Source organism: Mastigoproctus giganteus, chromosome 6 (assembly GCF_048544385.1).
Source record: "Mastigoproctus giganteus isolate SK-2022 chromosome 6, ASM4854438v1, whole genome shotgun sequence".
NCBI lineage: Eukaryota > Metazoa > Arthropoda > Arachnida > Uropygi > Thelyphonidae > Mastigoproctus > Mastigoproctus giganteus.
In genome coordinates this window covers 179636579-179649242 of record NC_143580.1, presented here as the reverse complement: position 1 = coordinate 179649242, position 12664 = coordinate 179636579, and the positions used below count along the sequence as shown (strand labels likewise).

General features: G+C 36.0%; 1 protein-coding gene across 2 annotated transcripts in view; it reads left to right on the top strand.

The window, feature by feature from the left end:
- The window catches only part of LOC150084779 (AP-5 complex subunit mu-1-like), a 222972-nt gene that overhangs the window by 77727 nt on the left and 132581 nt on the right, over window positions 1-12664 (top strand). For both annotated transcript variants that reach the window (XM_090375538.1, XM_090375539.1), the window contains one exon: window positions 8315-8455. In XM_090375538.1, the coding sequence (XP_090231664.1) occupies window positions 8315-8455 (141 nt within the window). The remainder of the gene's footprint in view (window positions 1-8314; window positions 8456-12664) is intronic.

Genomic DNA, 12664 nt, shown 5'->3' with positions numbered 1-12664 from the left:
GTGTCCTTTATGAATTTTCTGTACCATTGGAGAATTGTAGGTCTACTCATTTGTATCATTTTAAACCATGTTCGAAATCTATGCATAATAGTGGTGGCAGACTACAGCTTGTTTAACCAAATCACACACTGTACCTTCACACACCGATATGTATCATGTACCCTATACACACAGTAATGCTTACTTGTGTAAATGAGGCTTTGTGGATGTGACAAATTCTCATGAGTGATTGGTGGAAATTATCTGTGCAGTCCATTGGTATAGTGGTTTTTTTTTTTTTTTTTTTTGTATTTACCATAAACTGAGTACAGATGTGTTACAATACTCTCTTTTGGTTGTTTTTTTTTTAATTCTGAAAACAACAATTTTATTGCCTTTATAAGTAAGGTGCAACAGTGGCATTCGGACAGCCCAAATAAGTTTGTACACATTCCTTACCAGCAGTGGTGAGTGTATTAATGACATATTGTGCTATCTGCTCCATGAATAATCCATGACCATCACAAGTATAATTAGTATTGCTGTAATGACCTTGATCTTCACCTGTCTTCATTACAGATGTTGACCAATGAAAATGCATGTGTGCCAATTGCCCTTGAAAGTGTCCCACATAGGAAGTTGAAAATGCAAAATACTTTAATAGGTGTCCATTAAGGGAGATTTCACTATAATTAGTTTTAAGACACTTTGAAACTTGGTATAGTTTTGTGGTTTTTGAGCTGAAGAAACAGCAATTCTTAACAAATCAATTATGCTCTACAGCTGTATAATTGATTAATTTTTGCTGAATTTCATAAATACAAAGAAAAGTCCTTCAAAAATTTATATTTTGGACATTGCAGTCAAACTGCTCCATGTCTATATAATCCTGTCACTTCCTGTTATGACATTTGCCTGTATATGGACTTCGATTTTTTCTCAGTGCAGAAAATAAAATTTATATAAAACCTATAAATTCAATAAAACTGATCTGGTCTTTGTTCCAAAAATCATGATTGTTAACTGAATTTATTTGATTGCACACATATTCTATATTTTTCCTGCATTTTAAATCCTTTGATATCCTTTATATCCTTTTAAATCCTTTGTACTTTAGATAATTTACATCAAGTTCTCAAGTTTGTTTCAACATCTGATATGGGAGGAACCTCTTCATTTTCGGAAGTTTCAAATTCATGTGTGTTAGGTCTGATGTTGCTCTAATTGCTGATATATGGATGTTTCTGTGGCAAGTTTGCTAGGAGCGGCTTGAAGTTGGGACTATCTATAAGTTGTGAGGCATGTAGTGGTTTAGGGAACTTATGTTTGTATGAAATCCATTTCATTATCCAATGTTCATCTGAGAAGATTTTTTTGATGGTGGAGAGGTGCAGCTGATGACCAGATTTCTGTTCTACTTAATGCCACTGGGTGTATTATGTGATCATCATGATGATGATCTGGTAAGTATGGGCTTGGCAAACCAAGGGTCCTGAGCTGGATATCATAATCTTTCTCTTTCTTAGTGATTCCTCTCTCTCTCTCTCTCTCTCTCTCTCTCTCTCTCTCTCTCTCTCTCTCTCTCTCTCTCTCTCTCTCTCAGGGTAACTCGGGAATTTCTTTTGGCTGGTGCAGCATAAGCCTCAGGCTTCCTTGCATTGTATGGCTAGTAATAATATTGAAGAAAATATATGAGAATGCTATCTTCTTTATTAGACTAGACAAAGACAGTAGCAAATTTAAAATTTAAAAAGGAGTTCTCCAAAGTTGTTTACTGCTGCCCTTGAAGAAGCTTTCAGAAGATTGGACTAGTTGCAGAAAGGAGTCAATGTGAATGGAGAGTACCTAAACCATTTATGATTTGCAGATGACATTGTGATCATAAGCCATGGTACCGAAGAAGAATTAGAGGAAAATCTTAATCAGTTATGCGGAGTTAGTAATTATTTCTGACTAAAGATGAATATGGTTAAATCAAAACTAATGATGAACAAGTACCACAAGAAGAGACATAATGATTGAAGGAGCAGTAATTGAAAAAATGGATTCATATGCTTATCTTGGACAGTCATTAGCTGTAATAGTAGTAGTAGTAGTAGTAGTAGTGGCATGGGATGCAAGAAAGCATGTGTATGAGCTTATGCAGCATCAGCCAAAAAAAAAAAAAAAAAAATCACACCATTCCCTCCAAATTCCTGTCCAGTTCCTCCTTCAATTTATTCAACCTATCAACTTCCACAACGACAGATGGAAGTTTGTTCTAGAAATTAACCACCTGCTGGCTAAAGGCAAATTTCCGCACATCTATTCTACATCTGTCTTTTCTTAATTTGAATTTATGTCCCCTTAGGTTCGTACTCTTCCAGGCATTTATCATAATAATGATAAATGCCTGGAAGTCAAGAGAAGAATAAATTTCGGATGGATAGCATTCAAGTAATAGAGTCACATACTGAGGAGCAATATCCCAATTTGTCTGAAATGTAAAATAATGAACCAATGTATACTCCCCACCATGACTTATGGAAGTGAAACTTGGGCACTGACCAAAATAATGGAAGAGAAGCTGAAAACTGCATAGAGAAGAATGGAACGAATTATATTAGGAATCAGACTATTGGATAAGAAGAGAAATACATGGATTATGCAGAAAATTAAAGCAAAGGACATTCTTATCAAAACTAAAGAACTGAAATGGACTTGGGCAGGATATATAGCTAGAAGACATGATGAGAGATGGACTAAGAAAATAACAGAATGGTACCCAAGAGGAGCTAAAAGAAAACCAGGAAGGCAACAATGGGGATGGATAGATGAAATTCAAGAGTTTGTGGGCCGTAAATGGATGGCCATTTCACAGAACAGAAGGAACTGGAGAGACTTCATCCTGCATTGAATTGAATATTCAAATTCCAAAAACACTCCAAACTTTAAATTTGTAGAGAGAAGCAGAAGAAACAAAGAATATGCTATGTCCTGTCTTATATATCTCCTCACAGTTTACTTGTGACTATATATTTTTTATCATTAGTTGGGACATTGACAGAAAAGATACTTGTGCCATCAAAGTTTTATAAATTTTGTATTTATTGTAATATTTTTATCTGTAAATAATTTCATACAGTGTAATTGTGCTTTTCCTTGTTTTATATGAAATTAAAAAGAAAAAAATTAATTAAGAAAGCCACTAATATAAAAATAATTTCAAGTGTTCTACAGATTACAAAATTCACTCTTACAGAAAAAAAAAAAAGATAAAAGCAGAGATCAAATAAATGTTAAGTTTATGACAGGTATTTTGACCGAATTTAGCCCACAGGCCATGGTTTCCTAAATATTGTTCTAGACTATCCAAAAGTGAGCAGTCCGGTTAATTAATGATTCCCCTTACAATGTTACTCCACTTCTATCACACAGACATCAGTTTCTGCTGATTCTTTCCTGTAGATATTTCTTGGGCACTGTTCTTCCAAATTAACATCTGTAATTCCACCTCTTTCTTCCAAACGAGTCTGAATGCATGTATTGGCTAGTCAGCATCTCACAGTTCGGCTCCAGACTCACTGAACTAACTTTTCTTCTACTTCATTTATCCTTTCTACTTTTTCTTTGTGGGATAACCTTTCTTCTCTTATATTTCCCAAAAATTACAATCTACAGAAATTAAAATCCATCATCAATAAGTATTTATACAATCATTGAAAGGTACAGATCTGGTGACACAGAAATGACGAATGAAAATATATTTTTTAAATTTCTACTTTCCAATGCAGTGGAGCATTTTCATTCATCATCAACAACAAATGACTTCTGGCTTTTCAATATATATATGTGACATGAGTGAAATTTCGTGTTTGAAGTTACCATAAAAAAAGCCAATCTTATTTAAGATTATTACTATATTCAATACTGCTCTTATATTATGTGAAATTAATAATGTAGTTTATTAAGCTGTTAGCCTAAACTACTATACATTAAGGTGACATTTCAGGTATCTTACCGATCCCCATCATCAGACCATGCTGTTGGGGGAATAAAAAATAGAAACGGTTACAAATTTGAATGTATTATATATATAATTACCAATATTACAATTGCCATTATTAGAATTACAATTACCAATATTTTGATTACCTTTACAATTTTACTAATAAACAATTCTAAGTTTAAATTATTGTTACAGTAGAAACCAGATATTAACTTCAGTAAATCTTAGGTATATACTAATCTGATTCATCCTCTTTCTTTTAGAGTTTATATAAGAAAAGAAATCATTGTGGTTTTTCTTTGCATCCTATGCCAAAGGTTTGTCATACTCTGCCTTTGCTTGCCTAACCTCCTCTGTGACTTGATTACAGACTAGCTATATCTACCATAAGCTTCTGTGTCACCTGTTTGTTTGTTATTTGGTTTTTAGGAGCATTAGCAACTAAGGCCATATTGCTCTGGGATATGCAGTGGTCATTCCCTGACCTTTCCGCATCCCCCGTATTTGGTGGTGACAGGTTCGAACCCCGGTCTAAGCAAGAAGTGTGTGCTACGCACTGCTACTCCTTCCCATCTGGCTACGGAGGCGCCTCTGTATCGCCTGATAATTTATATGAATCCCATGCATTTTTCTTCTCTGCCTTGAGTCTCATTAGTTCATCTGACATCTATTTAGGCTTAAACCTAGAATGGTATTTCTTATTTGGAACAAAAAGCCTATTAGCTTCCAAGATTACTTCCTTGAATGCTTCCCATTTAGAATTTGCTGTTGGCAACATCATCAGTTGGTCCCACTGTATAGAATTTAAAAAATCCTTGAATGCTTCCCATTTAGAATTTGCTGTTGGCAACATCATCAGTTGGTCCCACTGTATAGAATTTAAAAAATCTCTGAGACCACTGTAGTCACCTTTACGAAAGCAAAAACCCTTCCTTTTACCCCTGATGGTAGTTACATCTTTAAGTAAATCCCATATCAGTACACTGTGATCACTGCCACCTAGTGGTTCCTTTATCCGTAAATTCTTAATGCATGAATAATCACTGCTGATAATCAGAGCAAGGGTGTTACTCCCTCTGGTTACCTTTCTAACATGCTGCGAGTGACCAACCCACAAGTTCCAGTCAATATCTGGGAAGTTAAATGTTATCAGCATGTTATCAACAAAGCCATAAAAGACATCTCCAAGACCATCACACAACCCCAACCCAAGTAGCAACAGAAGAACTTCCATATATATACTACATACCATCTGTGAGCACTAAAATAGCTACAGAAGCCAGGAAATTTGGTATCTTCACCTTTTTAAAAAGTTCAGCCTCCATCAAGCAGAGTGTAAAACAACAGCTCAACAACCTCGAAAATCCTAGAGGTCCTATCTATAAAATAGACCATAGGTATGGGGCTAGATATATAGGAGAGCCATATAGACGCCTACACCGCAGAATCGAAAAGCACAAAAAAGATGTACAATATGGAAGAATTTTAAAGTCCAGCACAGTTCTTCATGCTTTCCGATGTGATGACACTTGGGATTTCAACAACACAAGAATATTTTCTACAGATAGGCAATACAACAGAAGGAAATTCAAAGAAGCCTTTTACATAAAAATGTTCGGAGCCTCAGCAATCAATAGAAAGCAAGGAGTCGAGTTCAACCCGCAATATTTGCATCTTTTTGATAAGAAAATAGAAGAAGAAATGAAAAAAAAACAGGAAAGAAAATAGGCCAGTTGTCCAGAGGACAACTGGCCTATTTTTCCGCATACAACCCCTTCCATCCAGAATTTCTAATTTACTGTAGAAAATACACAAGAATATGGTGAGCATGCTTCCTCTCTAGCATACTACAAATGGGTGATATTCCAAAACCCTTCAAACATGTGAAAATTATTGCCATCCTGAAGCTAAGAAAACCAGCACAGCTCCCTCAAAGTTACCATCCTATTGCTTTACTAAGCGTAACTTATAAACTACTTGAAAGGCTACGCTACAACAAGATCAGCTCCAAAATACTTGAAAAAATTCCCATTGAGCAAGCAGGATTCTGCCCAAACTGAAGCTGTGTAGATCAAGTCCTTGCCTTAACAACACACATCGAGGCAGGGTTTCAAAAACAACTGAAAACCTCTATGGTCTTCATTGACCTAACTGCAGCTTATGACACTGTTTGGAGACATGGCTTAATATATAAAATACTCCGTACAATACCCTGCAAAACAACTGCCAGACATATCGATAACATGCTCACAAATAGAACTTTCCAGGTACTAATGGACACACAATGAGCAACAAAAAGAAACTCAGAAATGGCCTACCCCAAGGCTCTGGCCTTGCTCCATTAGTTTTCAGCCTTTACATTGCAGGCATGCCTGAGACTCGCTCCAGAAAGTTTGGCAATGCGGATGATTGAGCAATAGCAACGAGACACAAATCAGTTGAAAAAACAGAAGGGATTTTAACAACTGACCTATCCACCTTGGGAAAATTCTTTCGCAAGTGGAGGCTACAACCTAGCGCAGCCAAGACAGGCATCTTGCTTCTATCTCAATAATAAGATGATGACTAGAGAGCTGAACACACTTCGAGAATGCCCATCTTAACCACAACAAATATCCAAAATACTTGGATGACACACTAGACAGAACATTATCTTTCAGCGAATATTTTACAAGAACTGCAGCAAAACTGAAAACAAGGAATAACTTTCTGCAAAAGCTATGTGGTACCACATCGGCTCCTCTGCCTCGACCTTACGTTCGTCAGCTCTTGGTCTTGTCTATGCAGCTGCAGAGTACTGTGCTCCAGTTTGGCTTAACAGTAACCACATAAAAAAGTGGATGTACAGCTAAATAATACATTCGCATCAGTCAGGTCCACTCCTACATTTTGGCTACCCATCTTGAGCCACATCCCACTAATAGACCTCCAAAGAAATGTACCCTCATCAGAGAATACAGAAAAATAATAGACAATCCTGAACTACCAACAAACTCCGACATTCGAGACCTAGGTATAAACAGGCTCTGTTCCAGACATTCACCAATCCTGATGGCTAAAATATTGCAACAAGCCAATTTTAACCTTCTGGATACCTGGACACAGGAGTGGTTACAAAACTCCCCTCCTCGATTTCATACCATGCCTTGTATCTCTGAAACACCACCTGATTTTGACCAACCTCATAGGATATGGATAGCATTAAACAGGGCATGAACATGCCATGGTAGATGTGCAGACCTTCTCTATAAGTGGAGCAAAATTCCTTCCCCGATGTGTGATTGCGGAACCAATAGACAGATCATCCAACATATAATAGAGGACAGTGCCTTGCGAGCCTACGAAGGAAACCCTGGAGACTTCCTGATGGCGACCAATGTGGCAATTGACTGTTTAAATAAGTTAAATGTTCATCTGGGATTCTTGTTCTCTTTAATTTAATTTTATACTTAATTTTATATCTGTCATTCTTGTGTCATATAATTCGATTCCATATGTACTGTACAAGCCATATGATAAATAAATAAATAAACCCCTTCCAGACCACCAGAACCAGCTTGCACACCAACCCTGATTTCAGAGTATGAGAGCAAAGGTCACCTCAGGCTTCCACTTCACAATAACTCCACATCCAGGTTAGAAAATCTGCACAATTCTATTGGCTATTAGAATTAATCCCTCACCTATAAATTAACTGCTGGCAGCACCCATTGCCTGTATGTACATCATGTTTCTGGGATCATTGGCAAGGGGAGTCTGCCAGCAGTTAAGAATTTAAAATCTCTTTGTATTTACCTAAGATTTACTTAATTTAATATCTGGCTTCTATTGTAAAAATAATTCAAACTTAGAATTGTTTATTAGCAAAATTGTAATGGTAATGGTAATCAAAATATTGGTAAATACAATTGTAATAATGGTAATTGTAATATTGGTAATTATATTTGTAATATATTGAAATTTGTAAACCTTTCTATTTTTTGTTCCTTCAACAGCATAGTCTGATGATGGGTATCAGTACAATACCTAAAACATCACCTTAATATATAGTAGTATAGGTGAATAGCTTAATAAACCAGATTATTAACTTCATATGGTATAAGAGTGGTATTAAATATAGTAATAATCTTAATGGAAAAAAAACAACCACGTAACATCCCTCCCTATCTATATTCAATCTTATTTAAATGTTCATAACCATAACTTTTAGGTAGAGTATTTGTGATACATGCTGAAACGTAAAAAAAATTGTACTGAATGTTATATATAAAGTGTATATATGTGATAAATATATTTATTCAGTATATTCAAGATTAATTTTATTTTAATTTGAAATATTCTTTCTAGACATTTATTAAATTTCAAGAGTTGGACACCTATCTTACAATAACAATGCCATTTGGAGAACCCTCTGATACTGAGCCAGCTTCTGCCATTGCATTTTTAAATTTACCTGAAACTTCTTTTGTGTCAGGTGAGACTGAAAAGGTAATGCTTCTGCTGATTTCAGTGTTGAATCTCAAATTATACTGTAAAAGTTTTTAATAGTATTGAATTTTATATTTTATGGGCCCCTCTGGAACTTTTTATGGAATTAACATTTAGTTGGCATGATGGGTCATATATTACGTATGGCCTATAATTAAATTGTGACGTTTGAAGGCCTGAGGATAGAAAATAGCTAATCATACATAGCTGATATTTAGAAAGAATAATAGTGAGGTGATGTTGAGAGGAATTATTAGAAAAAAAACATAAAATAAAATAAAATAAATTCTATGAAGTGTTGAGGAAAATAATGCTGTATAGAAGAATTATGGAAATTATACTCCATTGATGCGTTTTCAAATGATCTATGAAAACAAGTGATAAAAGCACAGAAATGCAGATAAACTGCACATGGTACAGTAATTGACATCAATCGATCCTGATAAACATTTCAATTGTGCTCTTCAGTTCTGTCTAGGATGGAGGTGTGGGTACAAGTAATTGGTCTTGGAACATTCTCTTTCAGTTCCCATCTGAAAGGAAATTATGATTAAGAGCAAATTGTACTGGGATAATACTGAAAACTTGGGAGACATAAAACACAGCATAATAAGGCATGTTAGACAATATGGTTCCACAATACACAGCATATTTTAACAAAGGGCCTTGAGTGTTGGATATAAGCATATTAAGAATAAATGTTGTCACAACTGACAAAACAGCGAAATAAAACTATTAAAACACATAAAAATATAAAAGAAAATATACAGAAATCTATTAAAATATTATATACAGGTAAAGCAAAAAAGTAAAAACAATAAGAACAAATATAAGTACTAAAGGTGATAAAAACAAATAAATATTCACAAATGTAGCTTTTGTGTCTCTTTATCAACCTAGATAAAATGCATGAAATTGTTCCAATATATCTGCAGAAGTGTAACCTACACACATGTGCTATCATTCAGCATTTCAGTGCCTCTTTATCAACCTAGATAAAATGCATGAAATTGTTCCAATATATCTGCAGAAGTGTAACCTACACACATGTGCTATCATTCAGCGTGTGCAAATTGTGGACAGTGAAAGAAGAAAAAGAAGAAAATATCAATTGTCAGACTCTGCAGAAGTAGGGTGATGAACATTTATCATATTAATAACCTGCCATTTCTCATCATACTGCAAAATAACTGCTTCCATAATAGGGTGTATGTGGATTTCATGATTGCAGTTAATTATGGAACCTGCAACAGCTATATGGAGTGCTTCCAATGAATGATGACAGGAATCATGGGTGTGGTCTACTATTTCAACATTAGAATGTTGCTTATAATTTATGTACTGCTCACACCAGTAATGTTTAGCAATGGCAGAAAGGGTGAAATTGGCCTGAAAAATAGCCCCCCCCCCTCATGCTCCGAGACACGATCACAAAGTCTGTTGAGACTCGCTAATATAACAAACTCCACAATCCAGGCAAGTAATTTGATAAACCATATCTGCATGTTGCAGCAGGCTAATAATAATTTAACCCTAGAAACTATCAACTGCAATTTCCTGCCAGGAAGCTGGACATAACCAATATGGTTGTGGCGCAACACTCTGGCAATACATGCAGATACACTCAGATAGTGGAAATGTAAGCAGTGGCAATAGACTCGCTGCTATGTGCTGAATGTGCAACAAACCTACTATCACATAACTGAAATCTATCCAGAACATGGGAGTGATGAGTGCATTGTTGAGTCAGTTTGGTGTGATATAAGCACTGGGAAAACAAAATTGAGAGTAGGAGTGTGTTATAGGCCTAATGACTGTGATGAGTATATCAAACAGCTATACAGAAAAATAAAGTGGACCAGCAAATCAGAATGTCTTATAATTGGGGGATTTTAACTTTCCAGATGTTGACTGCAATTTGTGGGTTGGTCACTCACACACAAGCAAGACTTGGATTTCTTAGATGAATATTTTCTACAGAAGCATGTAAAGGGAGGCACAAAAGGAAGCAATATTCTTGATCTGGTTATCAGTAGTGATTCTTCATGCATTAGGAATCAGTAGGTAAAAGATCCACTGGGTGGCAGCGATCACAGTATACTAATGTGGAATTTAATTAAAGACAACTATTGTCAAAGGTAAAGGGAAATAATTTTGCTTTTGTAAGGGTGATGACAGTAATCTCAGAGAGTTTTTAAATTCTATGCAGTGGGACCAACTGATTATGTTACCAACAGCAAATTCTAAATGGGAAGCATTCAGGGACGTAATCATAGAAGCTGCTTGCCTTTTCATACTAACAAAGAAATACTGTTCAAGGCTTTGACCTAAATGGATATCAGATGAACTATTGATACATGTGGAAGAGAAGAAAGTGTATGGAATCCATATAAATTATCAGGTGATACAGAAGTCTATGGTAGATATAAATTATTCTGTAATCAAATCATAAAAAAAGGTTAGGTAAGCTAAGGCAGATTATTATTATTAGCCATATGGTGCAAGGAAGCCAGAGGCTTATGCTGCACCAGCCAAAAAAATTTTCTGTGTGTTACCCTGAGAGAGAGAGAGAGAGAGAGAGAAGTAGTAGGGAATCACCAAGAAAGAGAAGAATGATGATATCCAGCTCAGGACCCTGGGTGTGCCAAGCCCATACTCACCAGATATGAGCCCCTGAGGTATAAATATGAGAAGTCTCTGGCAAAGAATGTAAAGAAAAACAGCAAAGACTACTATGCATATATATTAACAGTAGAAGGAAGAAACTGAATCACATTGGGCCACTTTATGACTATTGGTTAACTGTTTATAACCCTGCTCAGGTTGTGGACAAATTGAATTGATATTTTGCATCTACATTCACACATGAGGAATTCTTTAGAGAAGGGGATGCCAGAAGTTTATCAAACTAATGAGGAGCTAAATAACTTTTTAATTACTGAAAGGAAAGTGGAAGAGAAATTGTTGAAGATGGACATAAAAAAGTCACCTGAAGTGGATGGAATCTATTCAATTATATTAAGGGAGGCAGCAAAGGAGGTAAGCAAGCCCTTAGCCATAATTATGAGAGCATTCTTGAATTCAGGGGATGTCAATGTTGACTGGATATGTGCAAATGTATCCCCAATTCATAAAGGAGGGTCAAAAGGCGATGTGAGTAATTACACACCTGTTAGCTTAATGTTTGCTGCGGGGAAAATAATAGAATCACTGGTTAAAGAAGTAATTTAGAACCATCTGGAAAGGCATGCAGTTATACTGCAATCACAGCATAGATTTGTTAAGGGGTGGCCTTGTCTAACCAATGTAACCAGTTACTATGATGCAGTAACCAAGAAACTGGATGCAAAAATTAATCTTCACATCGTATATTTAGATTCCAGGAAGGTTTTTGATATTGTTGCACATGAAAGGCTGCTGTACAAACTGGAGCAATGTGGCATTAAGAGCAAGTTGTGGCTGTGGATAAAAGGATGGTTATGTGGAAGCAAGACAAAGTAGTTATCAATGTGCACTGCTCTTCATGGACTAATGTTATTAGTGGAGTTCTCCAGGGTTCAGTGCTGGGCCCATTGTTGTTTTCAATATTTATCAATGATATTGATGAAGGCTTAATGTCTAAGTTTGCAGACAATACAAATGTTGGAAGGGTGGTTAACGGCAGTCATCAGGGTGAACTACTGCAACAAGTTCTATAAAAATTGAGTCAATTTGCTGAGAATTGGAATTTGAAGTGTAACATTGACAAATTCCAGGGAGTGTAAATTTACTACACTTCCTGGAAACTTCCCTGAGTGTAGATTTACTACACTCAGGAAAGTGGAGAATGAAAAATACCTGGAGTAATTGTGCAGTCAAATATGAACTTTTCTGAGCAGTTCAGCCATGCTGCCAGAACCGCTTCTGAGGTTTTGTCAATGATATACAGAAACTATGCTAGCAAGGATAAGGAGGTGATTATTTCTTTGTATAAGACCAGGGTTAGGCTGCAGTACTATATACATGTCTGGAGGCCTCACTTTAGGAAGGATGTAGATCTGCTGTAATGGGTGCAGAGAAGGGAACCAGACTGGTGAAGGGATGAAATGGGTGTCTTTCCTAGAAAAGCTTCAATTCTGCATATTGCAGTGTCTTGAGACTAGGTACCCGCAGGGAGATCTGGTTGAGGTGTTTAAAGCCTTGAATGGATTGAGCAAGTTGAATATTAAA